Raw genomic sequence first — 23236 nt, 5'->3', positions numbered from 1 at the left:
GCCTACTGGTCTGACAGGGAAGCAGAAGGTTGTAGTTACTGTACTTCCTACTGTCTGAATTTCTGACATTCCCATTTGGTGCTTTATGCTCTTTTTTTTGCTTGTTTGTTTTTGCTGAGGAAGATTCGCCCTAAACTAACATCTGTGCCAATCTTCCTCTATTTTGTATGTGGGTCGCCACCACAGCATGGCTGACAAGTGATGTAGGGTAGCGCCTGGGATCTAAACCCGAGAACCTGAGTCACTGAAGCGGAGTGTGCTGAATCCACCCACTACACCACAAGGCTGGCCCTGCTCCTATCTATTTTGAAGGAGTGGTTGCTAAATTTTATTTTATAGTAGTAATTTTTAATTCCCAACCAAAGTTCACTCAGTTGACTTGCTTGACCAAGCAATGCAATCCGTTCCTTCTGTAAGACATATTAGCTGATGCCTTCAGCTTGCTGAACACTCAAAAGTCCACACATTTTGGTTCCCATAGCTGAGCTGATGCTTACCATGAATCAGCTGTGCTCATTATAAAACCTGTTTATGCCCATTTTACTTGTTTTGGGAATCATATTATGCAAACTAATTTAATATGAGTGTGAGAGGGTCACTGCTATGCAAATTAAGTTGAATGCATTTATGAGTCTCCTAACAACTGCATCCAAGTTGGTGCAGGTGTCAATCATAAAGGACAGGAAAAAGATCTCATAAACTTACAAGGATTCTACACTCAGACTGCTTTAAGTTTTAGGTTTTCTCTCTGTTTTAAGGAGACTAAAACTGGGAATATTAAACTATACATTCAAGGTGTTTTTAATGCAAGAATATTGCTGAGGAATGCAAATGAGCTGGCCCATCATCAAAGTAAAACCATTACCCATTTGAGAATTAACACACATTTATAAACTCTGAGTCAAAATAAAGTGTTTATATATATATATATAATTTTAATTCCCCTTGTTGCCCGACTTTTTTTTCTTTTGATGAGATCTAATCAACACTAATCACAACTGTCGGTTCAGAAGGCTGCACTTACCTCTGGCCCAAAGGAAGGGAAGCAGCCCAGAGACTCATCCCAAACAGCACAGATGAAAGCAGTGAGAATGAGGTAACGGTTTAACTGCTACAAGTCTTTTAAACCACTGCTAAACAAGGGCAGCCTTCCTGTCAACCCATCCCAACCGCCCCCTCCTCCAATCCCCAACACTGAGAAAGGGACACTAGTTCATACCCATCCTTTTTGTAAAACTCCAGCATCATATTATCCGTGGCAACGCTGAGGGGCCGGCGGGCCTGCTCTGGCTGGCGCCGGTCAGCGGGGTCCATGTCTGGAGAGGGCATTGAACTGTAGTTGGCGTTGTGGTTCACATGGACTGGACTCCCATAATTCCCTGTGATGTTGAACTCTATGTCTGTGGGGAAGAAAGAATGGGTGTACACAATCTACAGGTCTGTCATGCCCTTCTTGGGCAGGAGAGAGAGGAGCAGAGAGGGCCTCTCGTTGCACTGCTACCCTAGGGGCGTTTGTCCCATTGTTCAACATTGGGCCATCTACTGATATTACTTCATTTTAATATAATTCATCATATTAATAGGTGAACACAAGGGCTCACCTATCACAGTAATATGATGGGCATTTAATAAAGCAATTTCCATTTGTGATTAAAAAACAAACTTAGTTCAACAGGAACAGATGGGTACTTTCTGAAAAAGACAAAATCATCTATCTCAAACCTCAAATTTAAGAGGGAAACACCAGAACAGTCTTAATCAAATCAGGAAAAGGAGCAAGGCCCACTCTTACCACTGTTATTTAACTATTGGAGAAGTGTGAGCCAATGAAATTAGTCAAGAAAATAAAATAAGAGGTCATATTATTATTTGTAGATGATGATGTGGTCTTTCTGGAAAACCAAAGAGAAAAAATTAACAAGGAGTAGAACTAGAGATTTCACTAAGGCTACTCAGGTTAATAGCCATCAGATGGATACACAGGGGTACTCACCCCCTCCTTTCCTAGTCACAGCCTATTAATCTGCAATGGCAATGAGTCAGCTCCTCCACAGAACTTAGGGAATTATGCCTTCGACTCCTGTCTCCTTTATTTCTTTATCCTCATTTCCTACCCTCAGCGAGCTCTATGCCATCAATAGAAGTCTTATGAGATTAGCAGTTCAGAGCTTTCACAGTCAAAACATGTGAAACAAAATAAAGACAATCAAACTTCTTTTATGTCAGATCAGCACTGGTTGATTATCTCTGTTGGACAGAGCAGAGAATTATTAACATTTTATCCTCACATGAGTTAATGGTTTGCTTCACACAGATGAAAGCATACCCCTAATGTTTACTAAACAGAAGGGATGGTACCCCTTTTTCTTAAGGGAATGCTGAATTTAGTGTAACAACTGCTGTCTCTTCAAAGCTGCCACCATTGAGAGTCATATACTTATGCATGGATGAAACTCCCTCTTAAGGAGCTGACTTTAGAGCCTAATTTTGAACCAGGTAGAAAAAAGAATCTCACTGCCTTTGAGCCCCACCTTTACAGGCTGAGGAAAGCTTGAAGGACACAGCTTAGAATAAGAAAAGGATGGCACCCAGGTGATCCAGAAACCCTGAATAAAAGTCCCCTTCATCTTGGGTCTCAGCTTCCCTTTGCATCTGCAAAGCAGAGAATCCCTCTTTCCTTTCTGCTCCAGCATTTCATGATTCATAGATTTAAAGAAACCATGGTGTTGATGTTAGATCAGTAAAACCCAATGGACATGGTTGGTGCAGGCAGTGGACACCTTCAGGCCAGAAAGTAGGAAACTGCCATGACTCCCACCCCATAACTGAGTGCACTTTGTGTGTGTGTGTGTGTGTGTGTGAGTGTGTGCGCACGCACGCATGCGTGCATGTGTGGGGGGATTAAAAACAAAACAAACCAATACCTCTGAGCAGCAGTACTTGGTTTTAAAGGTACAGAACTCACAGTGACACACCTGCTCTTCCCCAGTCCCCCACTCCCACACCTGGATGGTGCCACATACCCCCAGGGAAGAACCAGTCTGCATGCTGGATGATGGGTTCAATGATCCCAACGATCTGCAGTGAAACCGTGGTCATCATCTCCGTGATGTTCCTGCAAGCACAGGGTGGAGGAAGCAGGGTAGGGTGACCAGCCGAGGCCAGATGAGAGGCGCCCCTGGGCCCATGGCACAGGAAGGAGCCCTGGACTGGAAGCCTGTGGACCTAGGTCTGACAGCAGGCTTTCTCTCGGGCAGGAGGCATCACCTTTCTGATCTCTCTTTCTCCATCTACAGAATGCAGAGAACCGCAGAAGTCCTCCTTCTAGGAGACGTGTAAATGAGCAATACACACAAAATCACCAAGCATGAGGTGCCTTTCAACTTGAGGTATGATTCTCATAAGTGTCAGCCTCATCCTCTTTCCAGCTCTGTTCTCTCTTTCGAGACAGCCCTCTCTCCCTCTGGGTCCTGATGCTGGGATGCGTGCTCTTCACCGAGCGTAAGGAGGCCTGAACCAGCTTGCCTCGCCTGGTGCTGACCTAGGTTAGCTCAGAAAAGACCCTCCCTGCAGACCTGTAGCTCTGAGACCATCAATGAGAAAAATCTGCAGAATTCTGGGCCTCCCCCTCAGCCTAAAAAAGGAGCAGGCCAAAAGAGAAACATGACAAATAAATGAGGCTGGTGACTATCTGGGGCCCTAGTCATCCCACCCAGGCCCCTGCGGCCCCATACATTATCCATATGCTACTTCCTCCCTGTACTCACCCTTCCGCTTGTGGCCATAGGAGGTTGGGTCCTAACACAATTGCCATGTTACTGGGAGTCATCTTGTTCACATCTTGATATTCTGACAGCTTGGATAAAAATTTGATCAAGTATCTGCAAGGAAGTTAGAAGGGCCAAGTTTAACTAGGGTTCAACACCAGCCATGTTCCCCCGGCTCTGGGGAGAAACTTCTCTCGTGTAGCACATCTTCCTGACAAAGAGACTCATGCATCCTGCAATATGATGAAGACGTATCATGTGTCAGGAGGGCAGGAGAATGCTCCAGAAACAGACTCAGATCTCACCTGGCTAGTGTCCACATCTGCTTCATAAACCCTGGCCAGAATAATTCTTCATCTTTCCTTTTGACTCAGTATATAATGACCTCAAGTTCCTCCTTCTTTTCAAACCCCTGTCACTTGCCATCCTCCCTGTGTGCAGAGGTGAAAAGTAAAGCATCTAGGTGTCATCAGCAGGATGTCTACATGCTAGGGGTGGTGTCCCTGGGATTAGTCTTAGTGGGGCTTTGAGAGCCAGCCAAGAAAAAGCGAAACGTAGGCTTAGCAGGTGACCCAGCAATTCCACTCCTAGAGATATACCCAAGAGAAATATGTCCACACATAAACTGGTACACCAACATTCACAGCAGCATTATTCATACAGCCCAAAAGTGGAGACCACCCAAATGTCCATCAAGGGGTGAACAGATAAATGGACTAAAAGAACTCCATCCACACAATGGAATACCCTTCAGCCATAAAAAGGAATGAAGTACTGACACATGCTACCACATGGATGAACCTTGAAAACATCAAGCTCAGTGAAAGAAGCCAGCCACAAAAGGCCGCATGTCACATGATTGCATCTATATGAAGTGTCCAGCACAGCCAAATCTATAGAGACAGAGACAGAAAGTAGATTAGCGTTTGCCAGGGGCTGGGTTGGGGGAAATGGGGAGTGACTGCTAATGGGAACAGGGCTTCTTCTGGGGGTGATGAAATGGTCCAAAATTAAATAGTAGTGATATCTGCACAACTCTATAAATACACCAAAAAAACACTAAATTGCACACTGTAAAAGGGTACAGTGGTATAGGAATTATATTTCAAGGAAGCTATGTATGAAAGAAACACGAAAACAGCTCTGGCAAACCATACTAAACATCTGCCAGGCTCTGACAAGAGGCCCCGGACCCCAGGGGCACATGCCTTCTCCTGAACTCTCAGTTACAAAAGGCGGTAGTTCTTACCCCATTTTGCTTGGATCACAGTGAAGCTGCCCCTCAGGAAGTGTTTAGTCACCTTCTGTCAGCCTAGAAGAAAGGCCAGCAGACGCAGGGTCCAACCGCGTGGCCCCTAAGCTGTCACTGTGCCAACTCCACCCACCTCCTCTTCTGACCATGTCACACTCTCCAAGAGGCCACACGCCTGGACCAGGATGTGGGACCAAAGCTGAGAACGGTCACTCCACAGCTGGCCAGCAGCCTCGGGTTGCATAACGAGCAACTCGTTATGAGTTATACTGATCTGATTGTCACTTTTTGAATTTTTTTAAAATTGTGGTAAAATATAAAATTTACCCTTTTAACCATTTTTAAGTGCACAGTTCACTAGCATTGAGTACTTTTCATTGTTATGCAACAATCACCACTATCCATCTCCAGAATTTTTTTATCACCTCAAACTGAAACTCTATGTCCTTTAAATAATAACTTCCCCCCGACTCCATGCCCCACTCCCCACAGCCGCTGGCACCCACTCTTCTCCTTTCTGACTCTATGGATTTGTCTGCTCCAGGGACCTCAGCTAAGTGGAATCATACAGTATTTGTCTTTTTGTATCAGGCTTCTTTCATCTAGCATAACATCTTCAAGGTTCTTTCATGTTGTTGCAAGAATCAGAAATTCCTCCCTTTTTAAGGCTGAATATTGCCCTGTATCTATCTTTTGCTTATCATAAATAGATGGACATTTGGGCTGGTTCCACCTCTTGGCTATTATGGACAATGCTGCTATGAACATTAGTGTACAGGTAGCAAGTCCCTGCTTCCAAATCTTTTGGGCATCTATGTACCCAGAAGTGGAGATGCTGGATCATATGGTAATCCTACATTTAATTTTTGAGGATCTGCCACACTGTCACCCTTGGGATTTTTACCAGGAAAACAGAAATAATCAGGCAGATGACAGCAGGAGCTGAGGCTGAAAATCTGCATCTAAAGAAGCACCGAGAAGAGGTGGCAGGGCCAGGAGCAGTGCTGGCAAGACAAAGTGATGAGGAAGCAGAAAGTGTGAAGAGCAGAAGCTGGGGTAGAGAAAAGATCTGCAGAGCAGCGGGAAGTAAAGTCCTCGGGGTAGCAAGAAAAGTGAGAGAGAGAAATGCGGAAAATAGCTGGTGAATGGCGGGGTGCTGGAGAATGTTCTCCTGGCCTCTCTTCCCGCAGGTTAGCTCAAGGACACACCTGCCAACCCCAGCTCCAGGTTTGGTCAGCTTCTCCCAGGTGTCTGTGCACACCTATCTTTACAGTAAGCCCCCAATATCTCAAAACAGCTTGCGTTAATCTTTGCTCCTTGCAAATCAAAGAACTTAACTGACTTAGCCAATGGCCTCCACAGTCACATAGCTCCTGTCAGTCTGTTTCCTCATCTGCAAAATGGTAATTAACAACCTCACAGAGTTGTCTGAGGTTGAAAACAGACCATGCATGTTGACAATGCTTTGGATGCCATAAACTGTGGTGCATGCTAGTTATCATGACCTGTAGCCAGAAAACTGTGTGCCCGAGGCTTACACCACCCCACCGAGCGTCTGCAGTACCCACTTACCGGATGTTGTTGTGATTGGCCTTGGGCAATTTTTCACAAGCATTCCACAGAGCCTGAAGCCTCTTGTCTTGCTCCTGGATACTGGGAAATTAATAGGAAAAGCCACTGATTAAGCATGAATCACTCAAGTCTCACTGGCAATCATAGTAAGGAGTCATTGCAATATTTGAGAATGAGGAGCCAATGATCGTGCCTGACCATATCAGCAAGCTATAATTATTCAAACGTTTGGTTATTATTATTTGCCCTCTATGTTCTCTGTCTGTCTTGTCCTGTGCTATTTTAACAAAACTTCCCCTGCGCATGTCCCATGGCCCAGGTGAATGCATGCCAGGGTGGCAGGTGTGGGCAGGAGAGCAGAGGCCAGACACCTGCTCCGGAGTAGGCAGGGCCACGGGTTGTCAGGAGGGAGACTGTGGCACAGAAACCAGGAGACAGCATGCCAGTCAGGGAGCTCAACTCACTTCCACGCCATGCTGGCAGCCGATTGTCTAGTTCAACAGATATTATTTAAAGCAGACCCGGACCAAGACAAGAAAAATTCCCTTTTCCCTCAGTTGAGCCTTGAGGAAGAAGTAAGCATTCCCCAAAACAAACTTTCACTAGGAAACTGATGTAAAAATCAAATGTCCCATTTAGAAATGGAAAGATAACAGACCATATTTGTTAAGTGGTCATAAATTGACCAAAGGTTGGACAAAGGGGATTTTATGTAGGGCGGCCATGAAGACCCAGCTCCATCCTGCCTGTGATCTTGTGCCGATTATTTAATCTCTTTGAACCTCACTTTCCTCATCTGTAAAATGCATAGTAACAGTACTTCCCCTAGAGTCACTGTGAGCGGAGACTCTGTACCAAGTGCTCAGCGGAGCATCTGGTTCCTTGAAAGCTCTCAAGCAATGTCGGCCGTTGCTGCTGCCACTACTTTCACCTCCACCGAGGCACCTCCTATGGCACTCCCTCTTCCACTTCTCAGTCCTTTCTAAGGTGAAAGGGGAGATGCTGCCAAGGCCTTTCGTTCAATAAAAATCAACAACCACTGTGTGAGGGCACTGTCCTAAGGGCTGGGAAGTGGTAAGCAAAAAGAGGTCATTGCTCTCAAAGCTGACAACCTAATCAGGTACACGAACACAGCTGTGAACCAGCAATCAGTTCTATGCAGAAAATGAACACAGGGGATGGCACAGATCCTGACTGCCAGCTCTTTACCCTTTCTGGCTTGTCAGGAAGGTCTCTCTGAGGCTCTTTTTAAGATGGGACCCAAATAATCAGAAGGAGCCACCAGTCAAAGGTTTGGGGGAACAGTTGCATCAGAGGGACTAGCCAGTGCGAAGGTGAGGGCACTTCCATCCTGCGCAAGGTGTCCTAGGATTGACTGGAGCCTCAGTCCTTCCGGCCTCCCTTCACAGGCATCTCTCGGCTTCTCGCCTATTCTGAACCTCTATCCTGCATGACTCTAGTATGGAATCATTTAATTCATGTGGCTCGCAAAGACGTGCTCTTCAAGTTTCAGGCCATCGTGCGCTGTCCTGGCAAACCCTCACTTTAGACCTTGCTGTTACCCTGGCTCCACCTCGGAGTCCTGGATGCCCCATCCCATGGCAGACCTGGCTGTGTCCTGCAGAGTCTGCCTGAAGCACAAGCCCCTGTTAGGGTTAGTGTGGCTCTTTGGTGAGATTCAGCTACATCAAAGGTCAACGCTTATCAACTCAATAGCCTTGGGGGCTTTGAAACAAAGAGCCCAGACCAATTAAATCAGAATCCCTGAAAAACAAAGTCCAAGCATTGGTATCTCTTAAAAGCTTCCCAGTAGACTGATGCATACAGAGAGTTGGACATGGCTGTTCTAGGCAAAACTACTTTCTTTAGAGGTTGTGACCTTAATGACAGCCACCATCATTCCTGGAGTCTTTAGGCACGATAAGCACATCCTCCAGGGGGCAGAAATAAGTCCCTGCTTTTCCTTTTTCAAAGACACTGAGGTCTTTGAGGCATCAGGATCATTCCAATTTCCTAATGCAGACCCACCTTTGCAAACGAGGTGGGAGGAGCGTCTGTCAGATAGAGCCTGAAGCACAGGGCTGTCTTCCCTTTCTCCAGTTTTATATCATCAAGGTCACTTATATATGCAGTAAATAAAAGGGACGGTTTCCATCAAAGGACATGTTCTCACCTATCTTGCTCCCTAGGACCGCAGTGTGTTCTAGAGAGGCATAAGGTACTGTTAAGTGCATGGGTTCTGGAACCAGACTCCTTGGATTCAAGTCCTCATTCTGTCATTTATCAGATGGCAAGTAACCTGCCACTACATACCTGTTCTACGACCCAACTTCCTCACCTGTCAAATGGGGGACACAGCACAACCCACTTCATAGTGTTGTTGTGAAATGAGATGAGTTAAAACCATGCAATGAGCTTAGAACATGCCAAGTCTCCAATAAACACTCGACAAATGGTATCACTTAGGATTCATAATGTCGTCATGGAACTCAACACTCACTCTCCACACTGAGATATAAGGACACCATGCATTCAGCCAGCCTTTTAAATGCATAATCTCTCTTCTACTCTGGAAAAATAAAAGAGCATTATACAACTTGACTGGAGCTAGCTTTCTCTAACTCGACACATACTAACCTGGTTTCACTTCCAGGCCAGCTGCTTCTCTTTCAGCCCCAACAGTTCTTGAAGAAGCAGATACACAATCCAGTGTTCTTTCTGATGGGCTAGCTGGCTCCTCTTTAGGATTAAATCTTCAGCTAGACATCTCTAGGAATCATGTCCTTCCAGAGGCGCCTAGCTGAGGTGGCTGTTTGCTCCAGTCCTGCTCTCATAAAACCTTCTTCTTCCTCCTGGGCCATCTCTACCCTCGTCTCTACCACCCTCTCTCTGGTGTTTCCTCACCAGCCAAGGCCATTTATTCGGCAAAAATGGATTCTTCAAGCAATAGGATTTACTTAAGACAGCTCTTACTCATGGCCAAAGAGAATATATAATACCATCCTAATGCATGCATCAAGAAAGGAAAGAAGCCAGGGATCACCAAAGAAAACCACGCTTCAGAGTCACAATAGATTACACAGCTGTGGCCTCACCTGCTGTGACCAGACCCCCTGCTGTCCATAGTCCCCATCTTCCCGACACATGACTAGTCTTGGGCCCTGCTCCTCTCGCCTCCTGGCTGAGTCCCTCTCCCTCAGGCTCATTTTCAAGAGGTTGGAATGGTGTCCATGGCCCAGATGTTAAGTTTTTATGTTAGTTACTAATTAGTTGTTGTTAAAATATTTTTAACTATTACAGCTAAGTGTAATAGACCCTGTGACCCCTCCCTTGTCCTATTCTTTTCCCCAGAAGGAATCACTACCATCAGCCTGTGTGAGCCCTTCCAGAACCTTCTTTTATGCATTTACACATATACAGGGCCGGTCTTAAAACTGTATTGTTTTGAGTGTGTTGGGTGTTTTTTTTCTTTTTACAAACACAGAATATCATTATGCATCCTGGTTACCTTGCTTTGTTTCACTCAACAATAAATCTTCATACCTTTCCACGTTAGCATGAATAGCTCTACCTATTTTTTTTAACAGCTGCAGAGTATGTCACGGTATAGATATACCATAGTTTATTTAGCTGCTCCCCACATCTCCCACCGATGAACATTTAACAAATTTTAGGCTTTTACTTTTCCAAATAATGCTGGCATCAACGTCCTAGTATCTGCCTCTTTGGACACATGTATAAGATTTCTCTACGATAGATACCAAGAAATGGAGTTGCTAGATCATAGGTACACACTTCCATAATTTCAATAAATACCTCCAAATAAACTCCAACTCACAAGACACTCCAAAACGTGGTGTACTCACTTGGAAGCCTGAATCCACTCGTCATAGAGTTCAAAGGTCATAAGAGGTTCTGGCAACTCTCGGAGGTAAGATTTCAAAGCTCCTGGGCATGAATACAATATTGGCTGTGAGCTGTCATGACATGGCAGAGACAAGTCCCACCAGGCAGCATCTCCCATGTCGGTTCTTTTGGGGATGGTCTCCCTCATAAACATGACAACATCAAATGGTGGCCTCCCACAAGAATGGAGCCAAGGCCCTGGCATGGCAGTGGGACCTGTACTGACAATCGTATTGGCCTCCTCCCTCTTATTTGCCACTATCACTTCATCTTCTCTTGGCACGCTGGCAAAGTCTTCCTTCAAGGGGCCATAGCCACCAGGCCTAAAACTGGGCCCTGAGTGGACACATCTGAAGCATGTCGGGAAGCCACCTGTTCAATTGTCCCTGAATTTGGCCACACACCCTCCATGCTCACCCCTCCGCCGTGAGCCTCTAGAGCACAAGACAGTCCCTTGCTAAGAGGTGTGGGCACCCACCTGCAATTGCATGGGGGTCCGCGGAGTACTCCTGCACATCCACCACACAGCAGTCCAGCGCAGCTTTCAGCTTCTTCAGCTTGGAGGCAGACGGAGCTACTCGGAAGAGGCCCTACCGACAGGAGAGAGGGTCAGTGGACAGCACTATAGCTCAAAGGCAGAGAAGCAAAACCAACAGACAGAGGGTCTACCACTCCCTTCCTCCAAAACCCCCTAGATGCATTTCGCCCAACACCATTTTCAACATTGCAGCTGACTGTTTTCTACACGTCTCCTCCTTTGGACACAAGCAGCCCGAGAGGAGGAACTGGGCCTGACCCACGGTTGTGTCCCCAGCACCTGGTACGGAGCGACTCATCATTCTGGCTCAGTAAGTATTTGCTGGATAAACGAATCTTGAACACTTTGACTTCTCTTTCTGTGTATTTAAGATATACTTTGGAGAAGAATCTGACTGAGACCTGGTCAGACGTGGGGGTCTAGGAAGCTGGATGTGAAAAGGTATACAGGGTGTGTATGTACGTGTCTGTGCGGGTGTCTGTATGTCTGTACATATTGGGAAGCACAGGGATATACTTTTAGAACCAAAGAAAGTCTGTCTCCTCAGGGGAAGGGCAGACTGGGGGTGGCTTGTGAGGGGGCGATGCCTCCTTCAGCCTCTCCGTGCTCCATTCTTAGAGTTACCTTTGAATCACTGTCACCTCTTCCAGGTGAACCACTGTACCTTGTAGAGAAAAAGTGAGCCCTGAAGAGAAAGAGAAGAGGAGGACAGGGGTGTGTGGAAGGGGAGAAAAATGCAGGTCAGAGCTCGAAAGGAATCCCCAAGTCACGGGTAAGTTAGACATGGGTTTAAGATTCTTTGCTTCTGTTTCACTTTCTCAGCTCCTTGCATTCTGTGATGCGACCAACAGTCTGAGAAGCAGGCTGGCAGAACATTCCTTGCTCCTTTAACTGTTCGTGGCCATTCAGATTTCCAAGTTTCTTTGGAAGATAATGTTCCTGGTCCGGAATACTGAGTTTCTGGCCTGTTAAGATCACCAACCCCCTTCTCAGAATAGGGTATGTCAGATAAATGCATGACCCAAGCTCTCTGGCATAGAGGTGAAGAAGCTCCGTACACACGTTTGGACGAGTGTATAAGTAAGGCTGCTATGACAAAGAGAACAAGCTATAGCACATATCAAAAGAGTAAGGTCCTCAAAAAAGCATGCCACAGCTGTGGAAGAAGAGCAATAGCAGTTGGTGATGGACAATGCCAAGGAGAAGAAAGTGGGATTGTCAAATAGAAGCCCATAGATTTCTGATTATGTAACTGAGATGGTTACTGCATTGAGTGACGTATAAAAACCGTGAGGAGGAGGGGACTGTTAAAATAGCCAGTGAGTCCAGTTTTCGGGTGTTAGAGGAAAATCTGCATGGAAATGGTGAAGAAATGGCAGCCAACACAGAAGCAGAGCCCAGACGAGGCTGAGGACCCTGAATCCTCACTGAGGTTGAGGCGAAGCACTAAGAGAGGATGACTACACCATAGGAAAGATCAGAGAGAGTGCAGGCCATAGCTAGGATGGTGGTGCTGAAAAGACAATCCCGATGCCACTCACAGGGGCAGGAGGGGAGCCAGGGAGCTCGGGGAGGGAGGAACTGGTTTCAAGGACGGACACATTAGTATCTGCACAGGCTGCAACGTGGCCAAGGCGGCTGGACCAAGTCGTGGGATTTGCCATCTGGGGGTCCTTGGGGGGGTCACTGAGGGCATGCTTAGCCCAGGGCTGGGGGCAGAAGTGATGCTGAAGGAAGAAGAGCAGTAAGTGAGCGGTGGTAAGGACGCAGAGGCAGCCAATGCTGAGCATTATTAAGAAGCGGGTAGCACGAGAAACAAAATCAAAGAGCTAGGGAAGGAAGATGAGGCTGCAGTTGGGTTGAGAGAAGGCATTTTTTTCCAGGCTAGGGGAAACCTGAGCTGATCTGTTAGTAAAGGAGAGGAGCTGATGAAAAGTAGAAAACACAAGGGAGAGAGTGAGGTCTGGCAAGAGGCTGAAAGGCATAGAAGGGGCAGAGGGAAGGGTCAGGAGACAAGGCAAGTGGGAGACATCAGAGTCTCTGTTCTCCAAGAAGCAATCTACGCTGATTAGACATTTGAAGACAGTAACAAATTATTTTTACTTTTTGTAAATAATAATAGAGTTACATTTTAAAACATTCCTTATCTTTCAGAGATACATACTGAAGTATTACAGACGAGATGATAGAATGTCTTAGATTGGCCTCAAAACATCCAAGGCAGGGGTCAGGAGGCAGGAAATGGAGGCAGAGATGAAACAGTATTGACCACAAGCTGGGTGATGAGGATCATTATCTTATCTTCATATGTTTCAGTTTTTCCATAATCAAAAAAAAAAACTGATGGGGAAAGAAAAGGCCCAGTTCACTTCCCTCCGTGAAACTCTTCCTCAGGGACTGAAGAGACTTTCTCATATTTTAATTGATAACATACACGAAAACGCCTGGCACTTAAAATGTGGTCAGAAAACATTTAGTCCCATTCCTTTTCCACATCCAGCATGAAACAGGCCTGGCGTACAGGGGGCAGCCCACATCCATTTGACTGTTCATCGGCTTCCTTCTCTCCCGCAGCCCTCACAGTTTGCCTCATGTGACCTGGTGCTTACTTAAAGACTTACAGACTGTTTTGGATTAATAAGGTTTGTTTGAGAGAGGCTAGACTCATCTCACACAACAAGCTCATAAGCCTCTATCTCACTCTTTTATACTTTGCTCAGTAATAAATGCATAGCATGCCCTAAATAAATATTGATTGGCTGATCGGATCAAAGGAAGATGGAGTAAAGATTTTTAAATAGCCTATATAAGAAACCAAAGATGAGGTCTGTCTCCCAGGAAATGATTTACACAGCAATAAAGCAATGGTCGCCAATCTCTCCTAGACCTTTTTCACATGTGGCTCTTAAAAAGTACTTTCTAATGTCTCTATCAATCATATTTTCAGGATCTCTATAAAAGAGTTATGATCAAAAAGGTTTACAGGTCTATTTTTTAAATCAGGGAAGAAGGGGGGGTGCAGGAGGGAGGGGGGAGGGGCAGAGGAAGAAAAAGAATAAGAGGAGGGAGAGGGAGACAAGAGGAAAAAGGAGGGGGAGAGGATGGGGCTGGAGGAGGAAGAGGAGGAGAAGAAGAAGAAGAAGAAAAGGAATGCCCAAATCTTGTTAACTATGAAGAAAGAATGGCTGGAGTATGGCTGTAAGTTCCTCATGGCCAGTGGTACCAGTCTCCCACAATCCTCCACTCTCCCTGTAAAGTGAAGACTCATGGGAGAGAGCAGGACTAGTGTTCTGCAGAACAGAGGGCTGTACCATATCTTAATATGTTTGGGTTTCTGGGGGCTGGGTTGGTGATGATAACAGAAGAGGAGAAGTTCCTGTAGGCTCTGTCTAATGGAAGAGGAGACCTGCTCAGGCTGGTTTGCCTGTGCCCAGACCTACCTCCTCCTGCATCCCACATTCAAGCAGCATCGTCACGCAAGCCTCAATGGGAAAGGCGATCTCCCGACCGCTGATCATGAGATGCTCCTCCAGGGGCTTCCCGAAGGAAGGCTTCTCTACCCAGGCCTCTGAAGGGGCAGAGCAAGAAAGGGGTCAGTCAGCAGTTAGTGAAGATCACTCATACTGGTTTATTTCTGTCCTCTGGTCACACAGATTCCCCTAAGATTACGAAAGACATGGAGGCCCAGCTGAGTCTCCATCCTTGTGGTTTAGGGGATGACAGAGAGGACTGGGCAAGGTGGATGGCTAATCAGCTGCGTCCAGAGCTGCTGGGCTTCACATGAACCTCCACACACAGCCCTGCACACCCCCCGACTCATCCCCTTGTGGGGACGGTGTGTGTGCCCGTGCTTTGCATCACGGCAACTGGATCAAGACACTAGGTCATGAAGTTCTAGCACTTCATCTAAATGTTCCCCTGTTGGGGACAGCGTAAGCGGGAGCAAAGCACAGGGGATGGGTCTCATCTGGGAAGACAAGCAGGCCCCCCAAGCCCCACCCAAGGAAGGTTTGCACTTACCCTGTTGTGCTTTTATCTGAGGCAACACAGCCTGCAAGAGTGTCAATGACTTCCTGTGGTATTCAGCTTGCACTTCTATTAGCTGAGAAAACACAAGGGCAGGCATTACTCTTTGCCAGAGGCTGGGCAGCACAGGCTGCTGGGCCACAGGGGGCGCCCTGCACAAAGTGCTGCCTTACTCACTGGGAGGAAGGGGAAGTCCCCTGCTCCCTCCTCAATCCACCTAAAATGAGGGGCATGCTTCCTCCTTAGCCTGTGTAGCAAAGGAGTGACCACAAGTGGAAATTCGGGAGGCAGGAGAATCACAGAGGAACGGGGGACCACCCCAGAGCCGGAGCCTGCCTTAGAGAGCTTGCCCTCACTGCCACCCTTCCTTCCTGAACACCCCTACGTCAAAGCAAAAGGCAACAAAGAGAAGCACAGCAATGGGAAAATGTAAATGGAAAACACACTTAGAAATCCATTTGCCTATAAGATAGAGCTAAATGCCATTAGCCTGTTGCATCTTGGTTTCTGCAAAATGAGCTTAATATATAACTGATCAGAAAACGTGTGGCTGGATCCACAACCCTCTTCAAGTACCTTGGGAGGTAAAATTGCTTTGGTTACAGTGACCCAGGCCAAACAACAAATTCCTTCAAGACGTTCTCTTCTGACCATCCTACTACTAAAAAGCTGCTGAAATGTCGATGAGAGCAGATGAAAACCATGAACAATGGTTACTTCATTTACTTTCTGAATCTCCCTGCCCCCGCCCCCCCCAAAATCAGGCATGTATGAGGGGAGGGAAGGGAATCACTCTGTTCAGAAGTCTGTGTGGAGGGTGGATACTACCTCCCCTGAGTAAAACTAAAGCAGAATTTTTTTTGAAAATCAGAACATTGAAATGAATGGTATACAAATGACAATTAGGCAATTCTAATAAAGCTTGGAATGCCAACAATTTCATTAGTTTTGGAAAGCCTAAAATTAAATATTATCTCCACAAATAAAACCAATGGAATACACTTAAAAGATATTACTATTTTAAAATAAACCTTCCAAGTTGGAAGGAATGCATATCAGCTCTTTTTCAGGGTAGAAGGCGCTCCTCTGAACTCCTGATGAAAATGTGGGAAGACTGTTAATATACAGCCCACAGCCAGTCTATTACACTCATCAAAGCATTTTAAACTTCTCAGGATTTCTCCTCCTTTTTCTTCTCTTTACTTTCCTTCCTTATCATTCCACCACTTCTGTGACCACAAAGAAGAGCTTTTAGTTTTGAGTTTTGTTCGCAACTTTAAAAGCAGGTGAGCTTAACTGTATTTTTTTATTTTTTTCTCTTAAGTTTTTTTCAACTTGCCTTGCATTTACCCTGGTAAAGAGCCAGGGTCCTAATTATTCGGACCAGATTATTTAAGTATGGATAACTCAGATCCTGTTTCTCTACTCTCTAAATCTGCTCTTATTGACGAGACACAGGCAGACAGGCCACATCAGTCATCCTTTATCTACTTGTCATCATCTTTGGCAAAAATCTAGATTGAAAACAAATATGTACTGGGGATGGGGTTATCTACTGGTTCTTCTTCCCAAGCTCCTCGTTTATGATAGACCAGGGTTCCTCAGCCTTGGCCCTACTGACATTTTGGGCTGGATAACCCTGTGTTATGGGGGCTGTCCTGTGCACTGTGGGATGTGTAACAGCATCCCTGACCTCTATCCACTAGAGGCCAGTAGCACCTCCTCCCCATGGTGACAGCCAAAAATGTCTCCAGACATCGCCAAATGTCTGCTGGAAGAAGGGACAAAGACCCCTGGTGAGAACTGCTCCCATAGATCACGGAGTTCCAACAATCTTCATAAATGGGCTTAAGTGGAGAAATAGAAGGCAAGATTTAGTCACAAGTAGAACAGTCAAAGCCCCACTCTTTTCTGTGACATGCTCAACCAAGGGGCCCTCAGTTCCATGCTCACATTCCTTCCTGTCCACACCATACTCTTGCAAACAGACTTTAAGCAGTCTCACCTTTCTGGACCCTTACCGTTTGAAAGTAGTTTGCATAGTCAATTTCTTTGGCCACAAAACTGTACATGTCAGCCGAGAGCTGGTCCTGTGGAAGGTAAAACACACAACTAAGATAAAACATAAAACAATAGAGAGTAGCTAATGCAGGAGTCTAGATATCAGACAAGAGCCTTAATCATTGTTTAAGCTCATTTTTAAGAATACTTGACATAGTACAAGCTTTGCCCATGGACATTTCCGTGTTTCCCAACCACAGCTCTAGGGAATGAGTAAGTGTGAAAAGAACACCTATGCCAGTAGTTTCCCCACGGATGTGAACAGATGGGCTCCATGGAGAGTTAGGAAAGCTGGTGTGGGGGAGTGATGTGCAAATTACTTCCGTACATCTCTGCGGCTCGTGCCACCACTCTGAAGCGACCTACAAGTACAAACTGTGCTCCTTCTCTCCTCGTTCTGCCCTTTCTTGCCTTTGATCATCTATTGCTTGGCTCTCCTTCATTCTCAGTACTGACTGGTTGCCCACAGCATAAGGGAAAGAGACAGACACATGCCAATTTGGGGGAAGGTGGATAAGACAGGTGGGCAGGACTGCTGGTTCAAAACTTGGCAAAACCTGGATTCACCCTCCAACACACACAGTCTCACAGTGTTAACAGTCCTTCGCCATTCAGCCCTCCACAGGATGGGGGGCAGTGACCTAATGCCGCATTTGAATCTGAAACATGTTCTCAGAGAATAGTTTTCAGTTCCAAAGCGACATCTATAGCAAGGTACAATAAAAGTACATTTTGAGCAGGATGTAGACTCTGTCACTAACCATATTTTTGAGCATGTCATGTCCCTGAATTTGTTTGTGCAAGTCACACGATCTCTAAAGTTCCTCCCTGTTTGGTAGCCTCAACGAGATCTTTAAAGAGACGCTTAGTTGAGGAGAGAAGCATCTGTAATATTCGGGTTGAGGGAAAATGGGAACAGCACGAGAAAGCCGCTCCAGATGCTGAACGAACTGAAGCAGGAACCACACACTTCAGGAAGACCTGTTTCACGGCACCTCAAGCATTCTGCCCCCACCCACAGCCCTCAGCCCCTCCAGCTGCCAATTAGCCAATTCTCAGTGAGAGCGCTGGGACGTGAGGAGCAATCTGTTTCCCTTTCCAGGATCCTTAACAGGCAAGCCATTGCCGGGAACATCCTGGAAGAGTTCTTGCACACAAGGCAATAGAAGCAAGGTGCAGAGTTAAGGGGAAATCTGCTCTCTGGAGAGCCTTAAGCACAGATGAGTCAGTGCTACGTTTAGTCCAGTTTCAGAGAAGGAAGAAAGGGGAGAAATGAATTAACACCGGCTGAGAGCAGTCTAGGTGCCAGACACAATGTCACACGGAATTCTCATCTAACTCTTAGGAAAGTGTTGAACTTCCAATTGCAGAGGAGTACCTCCCAGGAGCTGAAGGATCTTACCTGTCTGTCCCCCACAGTCTCAGAAGCGCTTCCTTTGACCGGGGCTTAATAACTATTTGCTGAGAGAACTAACGAAGCAAAGGAGGCCCAGCAGTGGTAACCTCCCCTAAGAATAAAGGGGGCTCTGCGGCCACACAGCTCAGCTCCCCTTCACCAGAGCAGCGCTAAAATGAATGCCTCCATAGGGCTGCCGAGTCCGTCAGAGCTGCAGGAGGAAGAGATGTTGTCGGGAATCAACCTGGCCTGCCATCCCTGCAGCAGCACTGCTCAGCAGACATCCATCACCAGCCTGGTGGTCCTGAGGGAGGTATTTCAAGTCAGGGAAAGACAAAGGGTCGAATGATAAAAATGGCTCAGCAGACAGAGAAAGGAAGGGACCCCCTGGAGGACTAAATGCCGCATCTCATATACCTTCAAAGACTTGGCATTTGAGCTCGACCAATAGCTGATCTGAGAGAAGTCAGAACTTGAAAGGATTTCTACAGCTACAGCGAGATTACTGTCTCATTAAGTTAACAACATGGATTCCAGATAAGCCACACTGCAAGCAAGAAATAAGTGGAAACTATAAATCAAATTTCTATTTATCTAAATCAGTGGCAAATTTTCTTGATAAGGAGAAAAAAACTTTCATCAATAATCACCAGAGTTTAACATAATTTAAAAAATCATTTCTTTTCGGATTTTGCAACTAATTCACAATCAGAAAAATACAAAGTAAATAACCAAATTCACCTGTAATTCCATCACGCAGAAGTAACCAATGAATGCTCATTTTGTATCTATTTTTATCAGTCAAATATTTTGTATGATTGCTTGCTTTACAAAAAGCAGAATCAGATGCTTTGTAGCACATTTACCCCCAGATAAACATGCTTTCTATTGGTCACATGATGTTTCATATGTGGATGGACTGTGTTTCTATTGTAGGATATTGTGTTTCTAATTTATTACTATTATAATAACACTTGAATAAGTATCTGTTTATACAGGTTTGCACCCATCTCTTGATTATTTCCTTAGGATAAATTCTGCAGTTAAAGTTAATTTTGGTTGAATAATTTCTTATAGTTAAAATTTAAAAACATTAGAAAGATAATACTGAGTTGGGACTTTGCGGTTTTGATAAATACTGCCAAATAATCATCAAAAAATTCATTTATACTATAAGAAGAATACAAAAGTGTTTTGTTTTTTGTCCACAATAACCTTCTAATTTTTTTGTGTGTGTGAGGAAGATTGTCCCCAAGCTAACACCCATGCCAATCTTCCTCTGTTTTTTTGTATGTGGGATGCCACCACAGCATGGCTTGACAAGTGGTGTGCAGGTCTGTTTACAGGATTTGAACCCATGGACTCCAGGCTGCCAAAGTGGAGCATGCGAACCCAACCACTATACCACCGGGCCAGCCCCTCTTCTAGATTTATAGTCTATTTATGTCATCCATTGTTAATTCCTTGTTGACCTCGAGTATGCATTTTCCATAGAAGTCTTCATCTGTTTCATATTTATAAGATTTGTAAGAGTTCTTTAGATTGAAGAGGGACCATTAGCTATTGGCTTTGTCAGATACTACTACTATTTTCCCCAATATGCCATTTGCCTAAATAGTATCAATTTACAACTCTTTTTTTTTGGTACTGTACTTTTTTATGCTTTTTCCATGTAGTAGTATCTATTAAATTTTTCTCTTATGATTTCTTCCTATGATAATCTGCTTAGGGCTTCTCAAACAACAATATAAATATCCATATATATGTTCAGTGGAGAATATAATATTTAAATATTTAATAAATTTGGAATTTATTTTGGTACTTGTATCAGATACAGAATGTTTTTTTCAAAGAGCTAACTAAGTGTCTCAGAATTGTTCACGAATAGAATAGACTGTCTTTATGGACTGGAAATGTCACAGATGAAACTTCTCATATACTTACATATTGGATTTTCTTCTGGCTGGGATGTTTTGTTTTTTTCCCCACTGACCTATTTTTTTTAATAGTAACTATATTTTAATTATGTAACTCATGAAACATTTTACGAGAGTAATTCAAAGCTCCAATAATTCTCCCACATTAACTTCAGAAAACTTTTATCAGCCTTTGAAACATTTATTACAATTATATCAACTATCTGCAGTTCTAATCAAACTGATTTGGGGAAATTCAAATTTTTATAATATTGACTATTCTCATCTAGGAACATCTCTCAATTTTATAAAGCCTCTTTTATTTCCTCAGTCATATTTTATAATTATCCTATGTTACATGATGTTATTATAGGGTTTTAAATATTTCTATTGTTAAAAAACAATTCCCAAGATATTTCTAAACACTGCTCTCTTGAATACTCTTTCTTGGTAGAAAGTAACACCTTGATTTTCATTGTTGGTTTCTGGTTTCCAGTCTGGTATGTAAGGAGCTTCAAAGTCCAAGTGTTAGGACCACTTGGTCCTAACAAGATGTAAAAAGCTGAGCAGAAAAACCAACAACTCTTTAGATCCATCAAAGAAGAGAGGTCAAATGGCAAACTGCGGCCCACCAAACTAGAGAGGCAGACAGGTGAATACGAGAATCACAACTTCCCAAAGCAGAAACCTCCATAGAAACCAGTGCTGGGTAGGAAAACCTGAACTGTAATTGCTAAATTGCTGGAGGCTCAGTGTGGGCACAGCTGAAAATTATAAAACTCTAAGGGGACCCAGTCACTGGGGTGCTGCCACACTTTTGTGAGTTTTACCTCCACGAGCTGTACCAAGTTCTCACAGTAAATATCAGAGAAAAATCCTCTCCTGCCTTTAGCAAGGGGAAGGGGAAAGGAACCACTGTGAAAGACACTTGAGCGCTGTACTCCTCTTAACAAGACCTACCTTCAGGAGAAATTATTTTATCCGAGCCTAACCTACAGGGGTTTTATCAGAGCCTTACTGATCCGAGGCAAAGGAAATACTTGATTCTATCAGGCTCTAGCTTTCCATGCTATGGAGAAGGGAAATACCCAACTTGCATCATCATATCCTACCTAAAACAAACAAAAAAACCCTGAGAAGCTGGGCAAAAAACAAAACAAAAACTTTTAGAAGCATTGGTGAAGTTCGTAGTCCAGGGGCACAGACTTAGCTAGAAAGCTGAGACCTAGTCACAGGTCTGTAGAATGCTTCCCCTTCCCCCACACCTTACCACTGTATTACTAAAGGCCTGTCTACCACAATTCCCTTCACCCAGTACATCAGGTTCACCTCTCAACAATTACAAGGCTTACTAAAAGGCAAAACACAGACTGAAAAACCAAACAACCATCAGGACCAGAGTCAGGTATGGCAAGGATGTTAGAATTACCAGGCTAGGAATTCTTTTTAAAACTATGATTAATATGCTGAGGGCTTTAATGGAAAAAGTAGATAACATACAAGAAAAGATGGATAATAGAGAGAGAGAAATTCTAAAGAATAAAAAAGAAATGATGGAGATCCAGAATAGAGTAACAGAAGTGAAGAATGCCTCAGATGGGCTCATCAGGAAATTGCACATGACTGAGGAAAGAATCTCTGAGTTTGAAGATACGTCAACAAAAATTCTGAATCTTAAAAGTGAAGAGATAAAGACTGGAAAAAAGGAACAGAGCACCCAGGAATTGTGGGACAACTTCAAAAGATATAACATATGCGTTATGGGAACACCAGAAGGAGAAGAAAGAGAGAAAGGAAGAGAAGCAACATTTGAAGCAAGAATGACTGAGAATTTCCCCAAATTGATGCCAAACACCAAACCGCAGATCTAGGAAGCTCAAAGAACATCAAGCAGGATAAATGCCAAAAAAAAAAAAAAAAAACCCCAAACAGACAAGCAAACAAACAAAACACCCTACACCTAGGTATATCATATTCAAACTTCAGAAAATCAAAGAAAAAAACAAAAAACCCCTCTTGAAAGAAGCCTCAGGGAAAAAACATCTTACCTATAGAAGAGCAAAGAGCAAAGGTCTGACTTCTCAGAAACCAGGCAAGCAAGAAGAGAGAAGACTGATATATTTAGTGTTGAGAGAAAAAAACCCACCAACCTACAATTCTATACCCTGCAAAATTATCCTTCAAAAGTAAAGGAGCACTAAAGACTTTCTCAGACAAGCAAAAATTTGTTGCCAATAGACCTGCCTTGCAAGAAACATTAAAACAAGTTCTTCAGAGAGAAGGAAAGTGATATAGATAAAAAACTTGGATCTACATAAAGAAAGGAAGAGCATCATAAAAGGAATAAGTCAAGGTAAAATAAAACTTTTATTTTTCTTATTCTTAATTGATCTAACAGATAAGTTTATTCAAAATAATAGCAACTATGTATGTATGTATATACACACACACACATATGTGCTATGTATGCTTATATATCAGTGAAATGGATGAAATTAGGAATATTTTGTTACTAAAAGATACTTAGACTATATGTGAAGAAGAGATTGTCAGAGTGGATCAAAAAACAAGACCCAACTACATTTGCCACATAATGACGTTTCATTCAACGACAGACCACATATACAGCTATGGTCCCATAAGATTAGTACCATATAGCCTAGGTGTGTAGTAGGTCATACCATGTAGGTTTGTGGAAGTACATCCCATCATGTTTGCACAATGATGAAATTGCCTAACGATGCATTTCTCAAAACATATCACCATCATTAAGCAACACACGGCTGTATCTGTTGCCTATAA

The 23236-nt window shown here is 44.2% G+C and overlaps 1 protein-coding gene across 12 annotated transcripts in view; it reads right to left on the bottom strand.

The window, feature by feature from the left end:
* Nucleotides 1-23236, bottom strand: part of ARHGAP44 (Rho GTPase activating protein 44) — a 184596-nt gene that overhangs the window by 24278 nt on the left and 137082 nt on the right. For all 12 annotated transcript variants that reach the window (XR_011523207.1, XR_011523208.1, XR_011523206.1 and 9 more), the window contains 9 exons: nucleotides 17083-17151; nucleotides 15056-15137; nucleotides 14476-14603; nucleotides 10976-11087; nucleotides 10458-10539; nucleotides 6592-6672; nucleotides 3768-3881; nucleotides 3024-3115; nucleotides 1220-1400 (listed from right to left, as the gene is read on the bottom strand). Coding sequence is in view for 9 of the 12 variants with exons in the window: in XM_070561127.1 (XP_070417228.1) it covers nucleotides 1220-1400; nucleotides 3024-3115; nucleotides 3768-3881; nucleotides 6592-6672; nucleotides 10458-10539; nucleotides 10976-11087; nucleotides 14476-14603; nucleotides 15056-15137; nucleotides 17083-17151 (941 nt within the window). In the remaining 3 variants the exon portion in view is untranslated. The remainder of the gene's footprint in view (nucleotides 1-1219; nucleotides 1401-3023; nucleotides 3116-3767; nucleotides 3882-6591; nucleotides 6673-10457; nucleotides 10540-10975; nucleotides 11088-14475; nucleotides 14604-15055; nucleotides 15138-17082; nucleotides 17152-23236) is intronic.

The sequence above is a fragment of the Equus przewalskii genome, chromosome 10 (genome assembly GCF_037783145.1).
Source record: "Equus przewalskii isolate Varuska chromosome 10, EquPr2, whole genome shotgun sequence".
Lineage (NCBI taxonomy): Eukaryota > Metazoa > Chordata > Mammalia > Perissodactyla > Equidae > Equus > Equus przewalskii.
The sequence above is the reverse complement of the archived record's forward strand: the minus strand, read 5'-3'. Positions and strand labels throughout refer to the sequence as shown.